This window comes from Loxodonta africana, chromosome 11 (genome assembly GCF_030014295.1).
Source record: "Loxodonta africana isolate mLoxAfr1 chromosome 11, mLoxAfr1.hap2, whole genome shotgun sequence".
Taxonomy (NCBI): Eukaryota; Metazoa; Chordata; class Mammalia; order Proboscidea; family Elephantidae; genus Loxodonta; species Loxodonta africana.
This window is the reverse complement of record NC_087352.1, coordinates 95,376,850-95,398,210: the sequence shown is the minus strand read 5'-3', so window position 1 is coordinate 95,398,210 and position 21,361 is coordinate 95,376,850. Positions and strand designations below refer to the sequence as shown.

The following is a 21,361-nucleotide window of genomic DNA, read 5'->3' as shown; positions in this document are numbered from 1 at the left end:
GAAAATTAATTGCACTCCATAATATTTTTGCCCAGAAAAAAGGCTTTCCTATGATTTCACTATGAAAATAAAATGTAAAGATAACTTATCATAACATACAGTTTAATTTTAAAAAACACACAAAAATATGTTTCATTAGTTGTTCTAAAAAAAATGGTGCATACCTGCGAATAAAAATGTAAATTTTCTTACGTATAAGATAAAATAAACTTTTTTTTTTTTTTTTGGTTTTTCAACTATATCTTAATCAAAACTTTATTAACAAATAGATTTTAAACCTCATTTTAAGCAAATCCTCTTTAAACACCCTTTTCCAGTAGCGATTATCCTGGTAGGCAAGGACTTCTTGTGCCCCTTAGATACTGTGCCATGATTTGCAGCTGGGCAAGTTCCCCCAAGTAACTTCCTGTCCAGTCGTGGCTCTTCTCCATTTGCTGGGCATCAGTACTTTTCATAACCCACATTAAATCTTGATACGTATGGAGACTTGCATGTAATCCTTATCCTTTCCACATATCTTATTCCTTCATTGCATGCTGCCCTCTCTGTTGCTCTAGCCCCCAATATAATGATAAGATATTTGAGAGAAAGAAACGGCCAATATCTTATATAGTTTTATAATCTCTGATCCCACTCCACTACCTACTTAGAGTAGGGCCAGCTAAGCACATGGCACCTGTGAGGACTTGCTGCCTTCAACTCTTCCAGCCATTTTAAAGTGTTTCAACTTCTCCTTTCTTCTGACCCACTACCATCATGGATGTTCCTTCCCTACTGAGAAGGACAAGTGGTGGAAGAGATGAAAAGACATGACCAGAGCAAGGGAGACAGAGCAGTCTCTAAAAAATATAGTCACATGGGCCACCTGGAGCTTCAGAACCATTTCTCTTCTTATAGGAGTTATGATTTGGGGTCTATGGACCACTTAGTAGTCTATGGATGACTCTCTTGGATCCATAACCCCCCTGAACTTCCAAGCAAAACTCTGTGTGATACAAATTTCCTGTGGAGAGAGTTCACAGTTTACAGGATTTTAAAGAGTCCAGGACAAACTTCCCATCCCCTCACTGTCCTGAAAATTTAACATCCACTTCTTTAAAGAAATCTTAAGGAAATGGCATGAGGTATAAATGCTGATCTCAGAGTCTTACCTTTTCCACGAAGTACATAATGCCCTCATGGCCACGTTGGCCAGGGGGCTTCCAGCTTAGCACCACATAGCTCCGTGTGGCCTCAATCACAGTGAGGTCTGTGGGGGGCCCAGGAACAATACCCTCTGAAAAATAAGAAGGAAAAATGAGAAGCACACATTCTGCGTAACCCAGGATGCCCAGAGAGTCACAAGACGCTTCTCTCTGTGTTGGAAGAGTTAATTACTATCCCACAGTATAAAGTGCCATGTCCCTAAACTCCTCCATAAAAAGTTATTCATTCATTCAAATGCTACCTGACACTGGAGAAAGAACTGCACAACAGGACTAGGGGGATCACTTCTCAAAGCTCTCCCAGGGCCTAGCATACTTTGTGTTCCCACTAGCCAGAAGGGAAAATTCCTTGGGTATTCAGAAGGGTATTGTCTGTGTAGCATGGCCAAATTACTCCAAACTGAAGGCTACTCTGATCCCACCTAACAAAAGCAAGCCTTGAAAGGATCCAATTACTTCCGACTAACCTAACTGCAAAAATATCCAGCACCCAGCAATGTAAAATTAAAAATGTCTGCCACCCAATAACAAATTACCACATATGGAAAAAGCAAAAAAAATAAAAGCCATAATGAAAAAAACAAAACAAACAGAAATAGAAAAAAACAAAACAAACAAAAACAATAGAAATGACACAGATGGTAGAATCAGTAGACAAGGACATAAAGACAGTTATTATAAGTATATTCAATATGTAAAGAGGGTAAATATTGAATGTGTTAAGGCAGGAAAAATATAAAAAAGATCCAGATTGAACTTCTAGAGCTGAAAACTACAAAACTTAGGATGAAATATACATTGGCTGCAGTACAGATTAGACACTGAAGAAAAGGTTAGTAAAGTTAATGACATAGCAAAAGAAACTATCCAAAATGAAACACCGAAAGCAAAAAAGACTGAAGGAAAAAAAAAATTTGAATTTGTAGTTTAAAAGCTTTCCACAAAGAAAACTCCAGAGCTAGATGGTTCTACCCATGAATTCTACTAAGGATTTAAAGAAGAAATAATAAAAACTCTTCTATACAAACTCTTTCAGAAAATTGAAATAGAGGGAATATTTTCCAACTCATTTGATGAGGCCAGCATTATCTTAATACCAAAACCAAAGAAAGACTTCACAAGAGAACAATATAAACCAACAGCCCTCATGAATATACATACAACTTTCTTAAAATTTTAACAAATAAACCCTAATAATATATAAAGAGGATAATACAGCATGTCCAAGTGGGGTTTATCCCAGGAATGGAATGCAAGGCTTATTTAGTACTGTAAAACCAGTCAATGTAATTCACACATAAATGAAAAATGAAAAATCATACGTTCATCTCAACAGGTACAGAAAAGCATCTGGCAAAATCTCACACCCATTCCTGGTAAAAACTCTTAGCAAATGAGGATTAGAAAGGACCTTCCTCAACGTGATAGAGGATGTCTATAAAACTGACAACAAACACTTATCTGTGTTCAACTTAATAGTGAAAGACTGAACGGTTTTCCAATGAGATCAAGACAAAGCAAAGATGTCCAGTCTCTTTACTTTTATTCAACATTGTACTAGAGTTTCTAGTCGGTGCAATAAGTAAAGAAAAAAAAAGGTATCTAGACGGAAAGGAAAAAGTTAGTCTAGTCTCAGGTGACACGATTTTATATGTATAAAATCCTAAGAAACCTACAATAACTGCTAGAATTAATAAATTTGTTCAGCAAGAATGCAGGATACAAGATAAATATACAAAAAAATGAATTTCTATTTTTTTTAAACGTCGAAAACTGGAAATCAAAATTAAAACCATTTATAATAGTATCCGGAATATGAAATTCTTAAGGAGAAATCTGACAAAAAAAATGTTCAAAACCTGTACACTGAAATGACTAAACATTGCTGAGAGAAATTAAAGAAAACCTAAAGAAATGAAGAGATAAACAGTACTCATGAATTGGAAGACTCGATGTTAAGGTGTCAATTTGCCACAAACTGATTCTTAGATTGAACACAATCTCAATCAAAATCTCATAAGGTATGTTGTAGAAGTTGACAAGTTGATTTTAAAATTAATATGGAAATGCAAAGACTTAGAATAGCCAAAACAACTTTGAAAAACAACAAGATTTCAGGACTTATACTATCTTATTTCAGGACTACAAGGCTTATAACAAACAAAACAAATACAGTTTATAAAAGTTACAGTAATCAAGACAGTGTGGTACTGGTGTAAAGAAAACCAAATTGATCAATGAGACACAACAGAGATTCCAGAAATATATAACCATATATATAATAAATATATAATCAGTTGATTTTGACAAAGGTGCTGAGACAATTCAATGGGGGAAAGGATAATCTTTTCAACAGATATTGCTCAAACAATTGGATAGCCATATGCAAAAAAATAAACTTCAACTCTTACTTCACACAACATACCAAAATCTGATTTGAAATGGATCATGGACTGAAATGTAAGAGCTAAAGCTATAAAACTTCTAGAAGAAAACAGAGTATCTTAGTGAAGTCTACTTGTCAAAGATGTCAAATATGACACAGAGATGGCAAATACTAAGCAAATTAGAAGATGCTCAATATTGTTATCCATTAGGGAAATGCAAATTAAAACCACAGAGAAAGAGAACTACACACCCAACTAGAATGGCTAACATTAAAAAACTAAACTGTCCAAGTACTGGTGACAATGTGGAGCAAATGGAGCTCTAATACATTGTTGGTGGCAGTGTAAAATCCTACAATTATTTTGGAAAACAGTTTGGCAGTTTCTTAAGAAAATTAAACATACACCTACCATATGACCTACCCATTCAACCCCTAGGTATTTATCCAAGAGAAATGAAAGCATGTGTCCACAAGAACATTTAACAAGGATGTTCACAGGAGCTTTCATGAGTGAATGAATAAATAAATTGTAATGAACTGATACACGTATCAACATGGATGAATCTAAAAGTAATTATGCCAAGTGAAATTAACTAGACAAAAATAATACCTCCTGTATGATTTCATTTATCTAAAATACTAGAAAATGCAAACTGAATCTATAGTGACAGAATGCAGATCACTGGTGACCTGGAGATGGGGGAGAGGGGTAGCAGGGAGAGATTACTATGGGGCACAAGGATGAGATGGATATGTCCATTGGTTTGATCATGGTGATGGTTTTACAGGTGTATACACATATACCAAAAAAAAAAAAACCCCACTGCCATCGAGTCGATTCTGACTCATAGCAACCCTATAGGACAGAGTAGAACTGCCCCATAGAGTTTCCAAGGAGGGCCTGGCGGATTTGAACTGCCGACCTCTTGGTTAGCAGCCGTAGCACTTAACCACTACACCACCAGAGTTTCCATACACACATAAGAGTTATCAAATTATACACTTTATATACATGTGATTTATTGTAAGATAATAGTAGCTCAATAAAGTGGTGATTCTCAGACCATATGCTACTTCATGATTTCCAAATATTTCCTTCGATTTAGAATGCTCTCTTTGAATGTCTTCAATAATATACACTGTACCTTTTACAACAAAAGCTAACCTGCATAGCAAAGGCATTGGGGAAACCACCATTCTTACCTGTAGGTTCCTCTTCAGTGACAATGATCTGTCCAGTCCAGGGTGCTGAGGGGCGACCTGAACAAAGAACAAAGAAAAATATAAAAATAGCAGACATTCATTTCGGCTGTTTTAACTGCGCTTATAAATTGGCAAACTGGCCAGATTAGTCACAAATGGGTTTGCTTCTAGCTGTATATTTCCTTAATCAATCTTACTGACTGTGAATATTGAGTGTGTACGTGGTATCGTGGCCTCTGTCCTGGAGGGACTCACAATCTGCTAAAACAGTTGCTGTTGAGTCGATTCTGACTCATGACAACCCCATATGCGTCAGAGTAGAAGTGTGCTCCGTAAGTTTTTCAATGGCTGATTTTTTGGAAGTAGATTTCTAGGCCTTTCTTTCGAGGCTGTTCTGGGTAGACTCAAACCATCAACCTTTATGTTAACAGCCAAGCCTGGTAAACCATTTGCATCACTCAGGGATTCCCACAGTCTGCTAAACAAACAAACAAACAAAAATCAAACCCGTTGCCATCGAGTCAATTCAGACTCATAGCGACCCTATAGGACAGAGTAGAACTGTCCCACAGAGTTTCCAAGGAGCGGCTGGAGGATTCAAACTGCTGACCTTTTGGTTAGCAGCCAAGCTCTCAACCACTTCACTTCCAGGGCTCCCACAGTCTGCTAGAGCCTAGTTATTTGCCTGGACTGAATAAATTGATTTTTTCTGGAATTGTACTTACACAACTTAAGAAAATAGCCTGTGTTCATTTATTGTTCAACACGTATCCTGAAATATGTAATCATTCTAGTCCCTTCTTAAGATACAGCATGTATTTGGGAAAGATGTTTGTAGAACACATAAGCCCAGTGGTTATTTATGAGTCATAACAAGGATGAAGGAAAAGAGGGGCGGACGCGGATCCAGCAGTAAAGTTCAGTGAAAGCAGTGTTTCCCCATTACATTTTGAAAAGTGTTACCTACAAAGGAAACCAGTTTGGATCACTAGTAAGAAAAATGGATGAGACAGACAGTGTAAAGTTAAAGAGGAAACTCATTTCCGTGATCCCATAGACACCAGAGAGAGTAGTTCAACTACTATTTTAAACAAAGGCCTTTTCACCAGAGTTTATGTAAAAACAGAAAGGCGATAAATAAGACAATTTATTTTCAATTCAAACAAATCTTATTTTCACTGGAATTTGTAAAACAGGAGTCAGTGAAATTATGATATAGAATTTGCAAATTTAGGAAAGAGGAAGGGAAGTCAGCTGATTAGTGAAATGACTAGAGAGCAGTCAAGGAGACTGATTCGGCAAGGCTCCAGGGAAAAGATGGCATTTCTTTTACCTAGAGTCTTAGGATGCCTCTGCATGTAACCAAAGAAAAGAATAACACTGTGAATACGGAATAGACAATATTCTTCAACCAGGGTGATTTCCCCCTAAGGGACATCCGGCAATGTCTGGACACATTTTTGATTGTCACAACCAGGAGGTGCTACTGGCACTGAGGGAGTAGAAGCCAGGAATGCTGTCAACATCCTGCAATGCACAGGACATCCCCCTCAACAGAGAAGTGTTGTTGAATTACCTGGTCTAAAATATCAATAGTACTAAGGCTGAGAGATCTGGTATAGATTGAAGTGTTAATTTCTAACAATTCTTTTAGTGTCTTTTTATAGCCAGTGTTATCAGGGATGCCATCTGGGTTCCTATGAGGCAAATGCAGGCCATAATTCATGCACCATGGCTCTGACATTGAGACTTGCAGCTAGATATATGAAAAAATTATTTTTGACTGTCTAACATGGAAAGTAAAGTATGGGTCGGATGCAATGTTGTAAACCTGTTTTTCCTTTTACATAGAGAAACTTACTGTGCTGAGATATTAATGCCCTAAGGGTCAACTTCTAGGTTAAGAAGTTAACCTTAAACGGAAAGAAACCTGTATTTGCAAGGCACTAATTTTTTTTTTTTTTAATGAACAAAAATGCTCTCCATTTGTATGTCATTCGAACATGATATCTGAAATTCAGTTAAAAAAGGCAAAGTGTTCTGAATCAGAAGAAAGAGAAAAGAAAGTCCTTTAGAGAATGGATAAGTCAAAAAAAAAAAAAAAACAAAAACCACTTTTTTGTTTTCTGTTTTTTGCACCTAGGATTTTCTGATCAATGGAGGATTTCTTACTCTTTTCTCCCTCTAGTGGAAGAGAGAGAATTAACCCTACAATGAGTCTTATTGTAGGTTTTCACAAAAAGGTTTAGGAAAAGATAACAACGAAAATGCTTACTTTTGAGTCTAGCTTTTTCAGCTGGATCCAGAGCGGCGACAGGCTCAGACACTCGAGACGGTAGACCAATCCCATTTTTATTCACGGCTCGAACTCGGAATATATAGGAACGCCCTTCTATCAATCCAGTGACCGGAAAACGGGCAAACTTCACAGGTATGTCATTGCATTGAGACCAGGTATCTGTGCCCACCTCACATCTATGGGAAAAGCAGTGTTGAAAAATATTCAAAGAAGTCTGTAGGGGACACTGCGTTAAAGGTGATGGAAAAATTCAGAAACAGTTAATGGTGATGTTTGAACAACGTGATGAACATATTTAATGTCACTGAACTGTACATGTGAAGATTATACAAATGGCAAATGTTTGGTTACCTACGTATTTATTATAACAAAACAATGATAAAAGAGAAAAACTTAAATAGAAGTCTGGATAAACAAATAGCTCCAAAGCTACAAACCCGCCCACCTGCTTCAGATTGTCGCTCTACAAAATACCCAAGAGTGGTTTGCTAGTTACTTAACCACAGCTATTCAGCTCTGTTCAACCACAATGTGTCTCCCTGAACAAGAAGAAAGAGGTTTCAGATGCGTCCTGAACACGCACGTGCTCTTCCAACTCGTTAAAGGCAGGCGGTGAGGAGCCCACGTTTGGCAGGGGAGAGGGAGAAGCAAGCAGGTATCTACCGTCTTTACGTCTGAGAGACTTAGAGGAAGGCTCCCTCAAGCGTCTCCACTGCCGACATCTTCAATTCAACATGTGATTCTTTTCTTTGCCTTCTTTAGGCAATTTCTGCTAAAGATGGAACTAATGCTGAGAAAGTGGACACCGTAAAGATGCCTATGTGTTCTGTGGTTTGGAAAGAGTCCACCATACCTCTCTTGGTGGTCAGGCCACCCTGTGAGGGTGGAAGGGCAAGCAGGGTGTCATACTATGTTTGTTCTTTAAGAGATAAGACTAACCAGAGAGATTCCCAGGCCCAGTAGGGGGAAGATGAAGTGCTTGAACTTCTAATTTCTAATGGGGTGCTTTTACAGAGGCTGCTACGGTGGGGGGGGGGGGGGCGGGGAGGACCGGGTCACCCTCAAAGAGCTGAAGATGACAGTTTATATCGTGATATTGGCCTCCTTACAGGGCTTTAGGGGTGCAATGTATGAGTGAATTATATAGCATTAGGATTATATAACTCCTAGTATTCTTTTTTTTATTAGCAGAGAACTGAAATTTTAGTTATAGCACTTCCTCAACATGACTCTATGTCCCAGAAGTATGCTTCTCAAGGGGAAAGGGTGGCCAATGGCCGTGCAAACTGGTCGGGGTGGGGAGCTTTTTCTATCCTTCCCCGCCATTGCCCTTCCATTCTGTGATATAGACAATAGACATTTTTCTCAACCTTATGTAAAGAGCTATCAGATACAGCTTCAACCCCTGTCTTCCACTTATTTCCTCTAAATCTTTCCTTTGCAGAAATTCTAGATCTGCTATAGGTGGGGCGTGGGAGCAGGAGCTGGGAGGGTGAAGGTAACTTCTGAAACTACCTGTCTCCAGAGGTTCTACCAGGATTCTCCTTTTTCCTCTGTGCCAATATTGCCATAATAACCCCATGACGCTAGAGAGCACCTCCTAACCCTCATGAGGGCAGGACAAAAGGTGGAGGACCACTGCTCTAGAGACTTCTATAGTATGTCAGAGCAGAAAGGCCACAAATCTACAGACAGGCTGATATATGAATTATAGTTTTGCTACTTATTCCCTGTGTGACCTTAGGTGAGTTATTTCTTCAAATGCTTGGTCTATTTGCAAGAGCCTGCTTATGTCTGACAAAGTCAGACCAGAGGCTTAGAGCAATAGGGACCATCTAGGTTTCAAAACTGACTCTAAGATTCTGTTGTCCAGAATCCACTGCCATATTTTATGCTGCTGGAGCATGGCCTGTCCTGATTATATACATTACCATATTTTTACAAATAACACGCCCACAGATATAACGTGTGGAAATAACGTAAAAAAGTTCTGGCATAGCATGCTGACGGATATACTGCGGACGTCCCGTGACATTTCCAGAAGTGAATTTTGGCCTCATTCACCTGTCATATTGTTCTGCTCATTTTCTTTTGTTCTGTTCATTTTCTTTAATCTCCTGCTTTGTGTATAAAAATAGTCCAAAAATGTTACTTTTGATCATAATTGTAAAATAAAGGTGTAAGCCATAGTCAAGACGTCATGGATCAAGTTTGGTAGTCCCCTGGTAATCGGAAAATAATTGAAACTGTGCATTTGTTTAAATTTAAGTTGATAATTACAGCTCATTATCTCAACAAATGAATGCAAAAACCTTATCAGGTTATGTTAGTGAAGCTATCAGGTTATGTTAGGTCTGCTTATTTCACAGTTTAACTAAGTCTTCTTAGCATCAATTGAAATCAGCAAAATGTGAAAAAAATTGGCATAGTCCATTTATGCAAATAACACATGGGGGCCTATGTGGCTGTAAAAAAAAAAAAAAACCATGTAACTCGTGCATTATTTTTGTAAAAACAATGGTACATTTCTGGAACATGGTGAGGAGCACTGTTCCCTACTAAGGACCTGAGGAGGGTGATTTTTGTTCACTGAGAACTCAAGCAGAAGCCCAAAGCTTGTCTTCAGGTGTAAGAGTAGCCCTATGTTGAGGAATAGAGAAGGGAAGGGGATTCCTGAACGAAGTCAGAGTGAAGATGAGAGACAGGATCTTCTAGGCTGGTGCTTAGAGCCCAGGCTCTAGAGCCAGGCTGCCTGACTCAAGCCCAGCTCTCCTCTCTAGCATGTGGCCTCGGGTGAGCTACTTATTTCCTACTTGCGATGACAGGATCTACCTCAAAGGGTGGTTTTTCAGATTAAGTGGTGTTTTTTGTTTTTTTTTTTTTTTATATGTGAAGTGTTTAGAATAGGCCACACACATGGTAAGTGTTTAATAAATACTAGCCATGATGTAACTATTTATATTATGACTAAGGCAAGAGGAGAACAAAACATTCTGATTCTCCCTGGTCTTTCACTGATCAAACTTTGCAAATACCTTGGAAATCTACCAAAAACCAGTAAAACATCATTACTAAATGATGAAATAATGTGGAAGCATTTAGTGAATGTTTAAATACCATGCAGTTCTCTAAATATTAGATTTACCATAACTTAGTATAGATCCCACAAAAAAAATAGATAGATATACTAAATAAACACTAAATATTTCGCAGGCTTTAATAGTGGGTGTATATTTACTTATTGCTATAAATATATTAAGTTTAATACACTTTGGTACAAACCTATTTACCATAGTGGCACATATTATCCATCTCTTCTAGAATCAGATTTCATTTCTCAAAAGTGAAAAGAGAATTGGAGCAACCATTTGAATAGAAACTAAGTCAGAGAACAATGAATTTAGGTCAGTAATCTAAATTTGTTGTCTATATTGTCCAAATTTACTGGAAAATTAATGTGTGAAACCCATTACACATTATAATAACCCAGTTACTCTAAAAAGCAGAGCTTCTGAATTTTGGAGAATGTAAATGCCAAGAACTTGTAAAAGAACATAATTTAATACAATTGATTTTTGTTGTTATTTCTTTGTACAACTTGAAACCACATCCTGTGATGTAAATAGGATTTTGTTAAAACTCCTAAAGTCAATATTCTTAAATTACTGACATACTAGGCATATGGATATGAAAAACATTGAATACCAGCTATTAAATTTCTAAAGTGGTGTCTATCAGGTTATAAATTCATAGCATTCTTGCTAAATTAATTACTTGAGGTGGTAGTCAAATTCAAAGATTATCTTTGAAATTTAGATAGATAAATAGACAGATGATAGATAAACAGGGTATATATACATAAGATACAGACCAAAACAGACATCGGTATGTAAAGAGAGATACACAGAGGGAGACAAAGAGTGCAGAAAAGAAAATTTCACCGAAAAGTGATGGGAAAAGTCAAGCATGCATCTCTATGACCAGATAGCTTTAAATTGAACCGAAGTTAAGCTAAGCTCTTACTTATCAATAAAATATCCCAGAATAGGACTGCCTCCATCCACAGCTGGCTGTTTCCAAGAAATGATGATATAATCTTTGTTGGCATCTAAGCACATCACATCCAAGGGAGTAGCTGGAGCACCTGCAATCTCTGCATTAGCATCTGGGGAGAGAGAGAAGGATCCCATAAACGCTCTCAGGTTTGCTGTGGCAGCTTGGCAGGTTGAGGTTTCAGTGCACACGTTTCTTGCAGCACTACCATACTGGCTACAGCTTTGGGCCCAGTAGAGCAAGCTTCAATCTGTCATTTGCTTACCAGCATCACAATGTGTGTTTTCAATCTTCAGTAGGAAGAACATTAGGTTAGAAAATAGAGAGGGCTCTGAAAATGACCCCTGACCTTTGCCTCTTAGCTCTTGCCTGTCCAAAATGTTCTGAAAGAAAATTAATACAGAGATGTTGGAGATTGCTATCAGGCAGGTCCAAGGTAAGTTGTGCCAGGAATTCTGTTCTTATGACATTTATCCTGCAATGTTATTACTCAGAAACTATCTAGAGCTCTAAAGGAGAGCAAACAGGCCCTCCTTTCACCTTCTGGATGAGTCTACAAGAGAACAACAACCATGGAACTTTGCCTATCCCAATGCTGGGAATCACCTTGGAAGAGAAAAGAAAACATTTGTTTGATCGGATGTTTGTTCCCACACAAATAGTACAGCCTCTACCAGACTGAGTCCAGCACAACTAGATGGTGCCCAGCTACCACCACCGACTGCCCAGACAGGGATCACAATAAAGGGTCCCAGACAATGCTGGAGAAAAATTTAGAACAAAATTCTAACTCACAAAAAACAGAACAAAAACCAGACTTAGTGGTCTGACAGAAACCGGAGAAACCCTGAGAGTATGGCCCCTGGAAACCCTTTTAACTCTGCACTGAAGTTACTACTGAGTTTCACCCTTCAGCTAAAGATTAGACAGACCCATAAAACGAAATAAGACTAAATGGGAAAACTAGGCCCGAGGCAAGGATGAGAAGGCAGGAGGGGACAGGAAAACTGGTAATAGGGAACCCAAGGTCAAGAAAGGGAGGGCTTTTATCTGAGTTTAGTAAAAGTCCAGGGTTAAACAAGATGCTGCAGACAGTGACTGTTCATGAAGCAGGATCTTCAGACAGTGGGGCCCCTGAGACAGTGTGTCTTTGGGCACAGTGATATTAGTGTATCAGGGGTGCTTCTAGGAGAAGAGGAAGGGGAATGAAAATATTCTGTTTGTAGCCTTTTAAGTGAGAACCATTAAAATGAGTGGCAGAGCCCAGAGGAGGCCCACATTTGCCAAGTGTCCCTGACATCTGACCAACCCTTTCATAAACAGAGCTAGGAGAAGAGGACACGTAGGGGCCACTCACCCAGGGAAAACATTTTTGTTGACTGAACAAATGCTCTCCTTTTCTATGATCTGCACTTCTGGAACTCTGATGAGTTACCAAAACACTTGAAAACACGGCGGAAATAAGTGTGTACTTCTGAATTTAAGAGGTTTGCATGACCTGTGAAGAGCTCAAGTCACACTGGTTTTGAACATTCCGTTTGTGGCCCCAAGTATCAGCTGGAAATTGTCTCTAGGCTCTTATTTCCTACATAACTGCACAGGAGACTGTAACCGGACCATGGTGCCTAAGACTTGATGCGGAAGCCCTGTATGCCGCACACTGGGACACTGGGGCATTTTGAACAGGAGACATGTCCTTCCTTTGGGAGCCCTGGGTCGGCAGCGGTGGCGGGGGGGGGGTGCTGCTGTGGTGAAGCGGCGGTGGGGCAGAGCTGCAACGCGGTAGAGATAAGGAGACTGACATACTAAGTGGCAGAAGAACTGCTGCTAGAAAACTGCTCGGCTGCCAGGGGGACGGCTGGCAGCCCCCAGTCATGTCCTTTTGTTAATGCCCATAATGTAACAACCAGTAACCCTGCACCGATGGAGCAGCTTAAACATACAGCAGTAGGGATAAGCCGTAAGAGGGCCTGGCAGACAGCCGGCATTTAGGAAGCCACTTTTCAGCATTTCTTAGAAATTCCATAGAATATACCATTCATGGATGGGCCTGACAATCTTTCAAGTCACTCAGCCATTCATTCATTTATTCATTCATTCAGGGTGTTCATACTGTGTGTTCATACTCTTCTAGGTGCTAAACGCAAAAGGTAAAGGACAAGGATCACCCCTCCTCTTAAGAAGTTACAATACAGTTGGGAGAACAAAATATACTTGAAATGACAAGCACGCACTGTGAAGCAACATGACTGAGTGAAGGATAAGTGATAGAGCGATGTGGCGTTTGCTGTCACGGCGTTGGCTTAGAGCAACCGCTACAGTGTCTGGTTGACAGTCCTCATTCAGTCAACGCTAGTCCCCTTGTAGGCCTCTGTCCTTCCCTATCCTGACCCCCAAACAGCCTAACTTTTCATAGGTTTGATTAACTGGGTCAAAGATCAGCCTGCCAATTTTTACATTTTGACCTCTGACATAGACCATTAATGACTCTTTTCCAAAATATTCATAATTCTATTGTTTATCTTTATTATAAATATAGTACATGCTTGTAAGATAGTCAATAATCAAAAATATGATAAATTAAAATTCCGTTTAATTCTATGACTCGGAGATAACTACTGCTAACACATTGGCCTGTACCATTCTAGATCTGTTTAAATCTAGAAACTAAAAAATGATTATTTAAAAACAAAAATGGAATTGTTCTATATTTTTGTGTAAATATAGGTATACACCACTAGTTTTTTTGCTGCATGGTAGTCTATTGTTTATCTGTAGCATTTATCATAATTTATTTAACAACTTGCATGTTGGTGGATATCTAGATTTCTCCCAGTTTTCCCCAACACAAATGTTTTCTTTACCTTTGTCCAATTCAGTCAAATTCCTAGAAGTGTTAGCAATGTGCACTTTTAATACATACTGGCAAAACACCTCGTGAAAATTAGAACCAATTTACATCCAGCAGCAATGCACAGAGTGCCTGTTCCTCCATTCCTTCAACTCAGCCAATTCTTAAAATCTTTTTAATCTTTCCAATATAACAGATAAATGATAGAGCAAGGGGATATCTCATTTCAATTTTTCTTACTTTGATCACTGGTGAAAACTTTTTCATATATTCATTTGCCAGTTGTAATTCTTCTTTCATGACATTCCTATTCTATCCTTTACTACTTTATCATTTCTATGAATGCGAATGTGTGTGAGAGAGAGAGAGAGGAAGGGAGTGGAAGGGAAGGAACATATAAAAGTCTAGAAAAATATAATATTGGATATCTCTGAATGGTAGACTTACTGATGACTTTTCTTTCTTTGTTGCTTATTTATATTATTATTATTACAATGAACTCCTATTATCTACGTAATAAAATCCTGGCCAAATGTATGCAGTTCTGGAATGTGTTTCTGCAGACATATGACACTTTGTACACTGGCTCAGAAGCTATTTTCTAAGCAGCAAAAATATGAAAACTCTAAAAACATGCACGAAAATGGCTTCTAGAAAATGCATTAAAGTGGCCTCATGCAGCTCAATAGATACAAGATTTTTAAAAATACATAAAATATCATTTAAAACAGTTTGGCAGGTTCTTAATTGATCATGTGACCTAGCAATTCCACTCATAGGTGTCTACCCAAGAGAAATGAAAACATGTTCATGAGTATGGATGAAAATGTTCACAGCAGCGTTGTTCGTAACAGCCAAAGTGGAAAAATCCAACTGTCCCTCAACTGGTGAATGTGTAGACAGAATGAACTGCGTCTCAATGCATAGATACACCTCATTCTGATATGCTATAACATAAATGAACCTCAAAAACATCGTGCTCAGTGAATGAGGGCAGAAGTAAAAAACCATATACTGTAACCAAGAACGTTCAGAAAAGGCAAATCTATAGAGACAGAAAATAGATAGTGGTTGCCTAGGACTGGAGTAAGAAACCCTGGTGGCGCAATGGTTAAGTGCTCAGCTGCTAACCTAAAGGTTGGCAGTTCGAACCCACCAGCGGCTCCACAGGAGAAAAGACCTGGTGGTCTGTTTCTGTAAAGATTACAGCCTAGGAGTCCCTATGGGTGCAGTTCTACTCTGTCCTATAGGGTTGCTGGAAGTCAGAATCGACTCTGCGCACAACAACAACAAGGGCTGGGATGGGGATAAGAGTGGGCAATGGTTCTGTGTTGAAATTTCTTTGAGGTGATGGAAATGTTCCAAAACTGGATTGTGCGTGATGGTTGTACAACTTCCTCAGTACACTATGAAGCACGGATTCTTAACATGGGTGAATTCAAAGGCATGTAAATTGTACCTCAATAAAGGCAATTTTATAAAAGATCCTTAAAAATATCACTAAAATAAACTTGAGTGAAATCTTTTTCTAAAAGTTGTTAAATTCACAGTGCAATTGCTAAAATTTATCTTTCCAATTTATCTTTTCAATTCTCTCACGTTGGCATTTGAGGCATTTTAGAAACTATTTCTATTTCCTTATTTTGTGAATCTGAAATCTGGCTTAAATACAAACTTCAAATTTTAACACCTTATCCCTGTCCATAGTTGGTAACATGAAGTTTGTCTTAAATGTGGCAGAGAGCCACAATTCTGGGGGGTGGGCACTGAGAAATGTTATGAAAGAACCCCTAGACTATGTCAGAGTTCCCAGGAAAAGTCCACGAAGGAAGCATGAAGACATAACTAAATTTTTCTGGAAAAGCAGAGCTTCTCTGCAGAAGATATTCTCTGGTTTAGGGCTGACAGCTGAGAGGTAAAGACTACTTCTTCAGTCCTCATTGAGCCAGTTTATGTAGGTGGTTTGACCACACAAATTTACTTGCTGGTGAGCTCCAATGTGCCTGTTTTCACTGCAGTTTATCCAGAAGCCTAGCCCCAACCCCACCCCACTCCACCCCCTCGGTGATACCTGACTTTTCCCACAATGCTTTAGTGTAGGAGAAAGTCTGAAGCATTTTTCAGATGTTATAGATATCATACACTTATCAGTTGCTGGTACATCGCGGAATTCAATGATAAGTTGTTACTGCCGAGGAATGGTATGGTATAGTCTGCTAACTGTCCCCCGGTATCCATTCTTCCCTATTTCCTTTTAGAACTAGAACCCTGAGCTTTAGAGAGAACATGGCTGCTCATACACACCCTTGCTTCCCTCGCTGTGAGGTGTGTGCATGTGGCTAAGTGTTCCCCAGGGAGGGAGTAGAAGTGAGGTGTGCAACTCTGCATCTCTCCTCCACGTCCTTCTTCCTCTCTCCTCTCTTCTCCATTCCATGGGCTGGAATGGGACATGGGACAGGACCATAGGGGACAGCAACATAAACGGGGCCTGGGATTGAATGACTGCATTGAGCAGAACCATCTGGACCATCCTCCTGCCCCTGGATTGACAGAGAGAAACTTTTTGTTGTTGTTTTGTTTTGTCAACTTCGCCCATAAACAAAAAATAAAGCTAAACCTGTTGCCATCAAGGAGTTGATTCCAACTCAAGGCAACCCACATGTTACAGACTAGAACTGAGCTCCGTAGGGTTTTCTTGTCTGCAATCTTTACAGAGGCAGATCATCAGGCCTTCGTCCCACGGCCCCACCCAGGGTTGTAGCTGTTTTTGTGCCATAGACCCCTTTGGCAATTGGGTAAAGCCTAGAGGCCCCTTCTCAGACAGTGTTATTAAGTGTATAATATATAATACATGAGCTTACAAAAGAAACCAATTCTATTAGAACACAATTTTAATCATAGACCCCTTGGGGGTCAGTGGATACTGGTTAAGTACCCCTGAAAGATCTCTAAGGTTCCATTTTGATCAAGATGCTTGTGAGTTTATGATTCTATCTAGTGCATGAGAGATAAAGGTTAGTAAGTCTACCCTTGTAAGCCTGCAAGTGTTAACGGTCTTCCATACGTGCTAGGGTCCCATGGAGAAATAACATTCCCACTTAGACATATCCAGTCTACTCAAGGCACCACTGAAAAAAGAAAGACTCCTACACTTAACAATGATAGTTCCTCTTAAAAATTAAGTTGCACTGCCTTGTTTCCTAGTTCAAGCTATAAAGAAGAGAGCTAGAGTAAGATGATAAATTTGCTTCCCCAAATAGATACTAAAGAGTAAGTCCCAAAATAACACATCCCTCTTCCACTGCAGCTTCCATATAAAAAAAAAAAACACCATTGCCGTCGAGTCAATTCAGACTCATAGAGACCCTGTAGGAGAGAGTAGAACTGCCCCATACAGTTTCCAAGGAGTGCCTGATGGATTCAAACTGCTGACCTTTTGGTTAGCAGCTGTACCTCTTAACCACTACACCACCAGGGTTTCTGTAGCTTCCATACGAGATGGCTTTTCTTATCTTTAGGATTAGCATCTCTACTCAAACACCTATAGAGAACTGTGCTGGTGGTTTGCTGAAGATGAGGAAACTGCTGATATTATCGACAATAACATGGTCTGAAAATCTGTCACTTTTTTGTTGGTGCCTTCCGGGTTCACCTTTTACACTAGGTCTGGTTTTTACTGGAAATTAATATCCTATGCCATATAATTTGGAAGAATTTTCAAATGGCTCTTTCATCATTACACAAACATGTTTGAGCAGATTGATATGGCCTCAGCATTTTAATGTTCTTTGATGTTCTGCTTTTGCTAGGTCTTACCTCGAACAAATACGTAAGCGCTGTATTGTTCATAATATTCTCCCATTCGCACATGAATTGTATAGAGGCCTTCATCTTCTTTGTTGAGATGAGAAAATGTCAACGTTGCCCGTTCTCCACTCCAATGTGTTTGCACCCATTTTGATGGAGAAACAGGTACTCCTAGAAATTTTTAAAAAATTTAAGTAAATTACCTTTTACTGCCCTTCCTCTCTCCTTCCTCCCTCCCCTTCATTCCTCTCTCTCTCTTTTTCTCATCTTCTCTTTTGAAAGCTAGTTGACTATTATAGAACGTATCTGGGGTTTGGGGCCATTCTGCCATATTATACTGGTAAAAGTGCAAGACCAGAAGTGAGGGGACCAAGAACTGACACATAATTTGCAGGACCCAGTGCAAAATGAAATGGCAAGTTCAAAAAGCAGAGAAAATGTGCAGTTAAAGGTACTACAATATAAAGTTTTTCCTTTAAATTATTTTATTACTTACAAAACATAAGGGGTAATATAAATTGCAAAAAAAATTTTTGGTGTTATAATTTTATACATAATAATACCTTATGAATATGATATTTTGATTGATATAATAAGATATTTCTGGTTCATTTTTATGCAAATTCATTCATAGGTCATCAAAATTTATACTTTTAGCAACTTTATTTTAAATTGATATAACTGAAAGCAGCATCAGTCATTCTTTGCAAATGCGAGATCACAAATAATTTTTGATAATGTTTTATTTTGAGAAGGATCTTTCTGCTGATGTAGCTGTTACTGGAGCTGTTGAGAGTATTATACGGGCTGTGACAGTACTGGGACAACCTTAAAATAAACTCTTTCAAAATACAAATTTTAGTACTCTAGAGCTGATGATTCCTGAGGAATAATTTTTCTAAAAAGATTTAACTCTTCATACAAATTAGTTTCATATAAGTCTAAATTTAATTTTAAATACATAATACAATTGTATGTTAACATTTCCTCTAATATATCCTGTAACTTGTGGGAAAGGTCACACAAAAAACTTAAAGTGGCTTCATGATTTGCATATAATTCAAAATGCCTACTTGCGCTTTCTATCAATGTATCTTCAGTTACAAGGAAAAATTAATTTTAAAATTGTCTTCCTCACTGAAACTCGTTCACCCAAGGCTTCATATGAAAATAGTGTTCTTTTCTGTCCATCAAAAGCGACAATCTCTAATTTCTAATTCTAAGCTTGTGGGTATTTGTTCTGCAGTGTTTCAGCAGTTTTCAAAAGCAGAGGTTCTAAATTCTTTGAAGGGTTCTAATAGCTTCCTTACGTGCTTTATTGGAATGTCTATATGTAGGTTTTTATTTTGTAATATCGTATTCACAAAGTTTACTGCCTGGTCACCGACAGTTCTTGTCCCAGTGCTCAGGCCAGGGACTTAGCATTTGTGCAGATGCAGAAGAGATGAGTTCTGGGAATGGACAGGCAAGCTGGCCTCCCACTGTGGGTTTCCACACTGCCCCCAGGTGGAGCCCTCCTCTCCTCTGGGGCTGCAGCCACTGCCATCACCACTGCTCTGCTGCCACTAGTGCCAGGTCCAATCTGGACCCAGGTCCTGACCCAGCCATCTCCTGGGAACCCTACAGTGCTGCAGAGTACTCCAGGTGGACGCATACACACCTGAAGGCTAGGCCATCTGCTTGGTGAGCAACTGAACATCGCCCACCATGCCTGGGGGCAGAATCTGAAAGTGTCCACACTGTCACCTAATACAGTTTCTCTGCTCATGCCCATGCTGTATTGCCCCATTGGACATCACTTACGAAAAAAACAACTGTTGACATTATTAGGAATTTCAAGCTGGTGACAGCAGAGCATTAAGGAATCGCAGGTCCCCTTCTGAGAGTGGTCCTGTGGGCGGGCACCATTTGCATGTCTATAAAGTCATTCCTGGAAGGGACCTACATTCAGTCCTATCTCTCTCATTAATTAATGAGGCAACTTTGGCGAGTCACTTAACCTCTCTGAGCTCTAGTTTTTTTCCATGAACAAAATTGAGTTTGAGCTGCCGTAAAGTGTCTTACAGGAAATACCACAAAATATTATCACTATTTTTTTCTATTCTATTTTTTTTCCAAAGTTTTCCTTATAAAAAAAGTTAAACATAAAATTACATGATAAACTTAGGAATACACAGAATAGCGAAACACATCTGGAATTTTAAAGTTTTTTTGAGAGCTTTAAAATATAATCCTGGTCCAGATGTTAAGATAAACTGAAAGGAACAATGAGAGTGTCCAGGTCTATTCGCTTCTCGCTCCGTTACATATCTTCTACTTGCTAGGCACCTTTCATGGAACATGCAGATAAATGTGTACCTAGAGGGAAGTTCAAGTCCTTAAATATCAGTGCGCTTTTCACTGCCTAGGCCTAACGGGGTGCAGAAAGGCTGGAGAAAGTACAGGCTTTTCAGTGAGGTTAGGTTGTTTTTTTTTTTTCTTTACTAGAGCTAAAGTTTTGGGGACATACAAGAAAGCACAGAGTACTAGTGAAAAGTGCACCAGACGCAGAGGGCAAACAGCAGGGCCTGAGGTCTGGGTGTACTGGAGTTCTGCTGGGTGATTTCGGGCAGTTCCTTATTCTCTCTGGACATGTTTAATATCTTTGTCTATTGGACAAGATAATCTGGTGTGGAAACTCAGTTCTTTTGGATCTAAGATTTATGATACTATTTTAGAGATCACATTATTTCTTAAGGTCCAATGATTCAACTAATCAACTTGTTTTGATAGCTTTTTGTTTGATGTTTCCTTTGGCTTTGGAGCATTAGCTAGACTTAAAATAGACTTTAATACAAATATGACGTATAAGAGAAAATGAAACCTTGTTTCTTCCTCACATCAAAGTATCATGGCTCTAGGCCCTTCTGAAACAAAATAAGACTAAGCTGTGATTGAAAGGCAGAGCCAGAGGAACTAATAATGGGAAGATTTTCTTTCTGTTCTTCCAGTCTCAGTTATAACATGACCTCAAGAAAAGGACAATTTTTATGTATTTTTGTATCCTTCAGGGACATCAGTGTAGCTACACATATTTTGTATGCAGAATATATTTACCAGAAATTTTAAATTATAAAGATCCTTTAATACGTTAGAACAAAAGAACCCAGGTCTGAATTTCTTCTTAATTTATTCTGTTGGTTAGTTAATAAAGTTATGTTTTGAAAAAGCTTCATACAATTCCTATTGCATAAATGATAAGTCTATGAAAAAGGGTATTTTACCAAATAAACTTACAAATTAAATATACATTATTTTGTAATCCTTTTCACGTATTACGTGGTGATAAGAAAATATAATCTCCAAAAATATATTATGAAAATTTTGTACATTGATACATACGTAAAAGCTTACTTTAAAAACACAGAGTAGGTTATCCCCTCCAACTTCCAGATTTCGCCAACTCTGGTAACAGATTTGCAATCTACAGACATCTGTACTCTGGGCCAGGCCTGGGGAACTGGCCTGCAGCCTTCTTCAAATAAAGGCTTAAGGGAGAATTCATTATTCCAAAG

The 21,361-nt window shown here is 38.7% G+C and overlaps 1 protein-coding gene across 3 annotated transcripts in view; it reads right to left on the bottom strand.

Moving 5' to 3' along the window:
* MYOM1 (myomesin 1) overlaps positions 1-21,361 on the bottom strand; it is a 198,456-nt gene that overhangs the window by 99,848 nt on the left and 77,247 nt on the right. For all 3 annotated transcript variants that reach the window (XM_023543963.2, XM_064294689.1, XM_064294688.1), the window contains exons 10-14: positions 17,817-17,978; positions 11,120-11,261; positions 7,073-7,272; positions 4,798-4,854; positions 1,152-1,276 (exon numbers count right to left, since the gene is read on the bottom strand). In XM_023543963.2, coding sequence (XP_023399731.2) covers positions 1,152-1,276; positions 4,798-4,854; positions 7,073-7,272; positions 11,120-11,261; positions 17,817-17,978 — 686 coding nt within the window. The remainder of the gene's footprint in view (positions 1-1,151; positions 1,277-4,797; positions 4,855-7,072; positions 7,273-11,119; positions 11,262-17,816; positions 17,979-21,361) is intronic.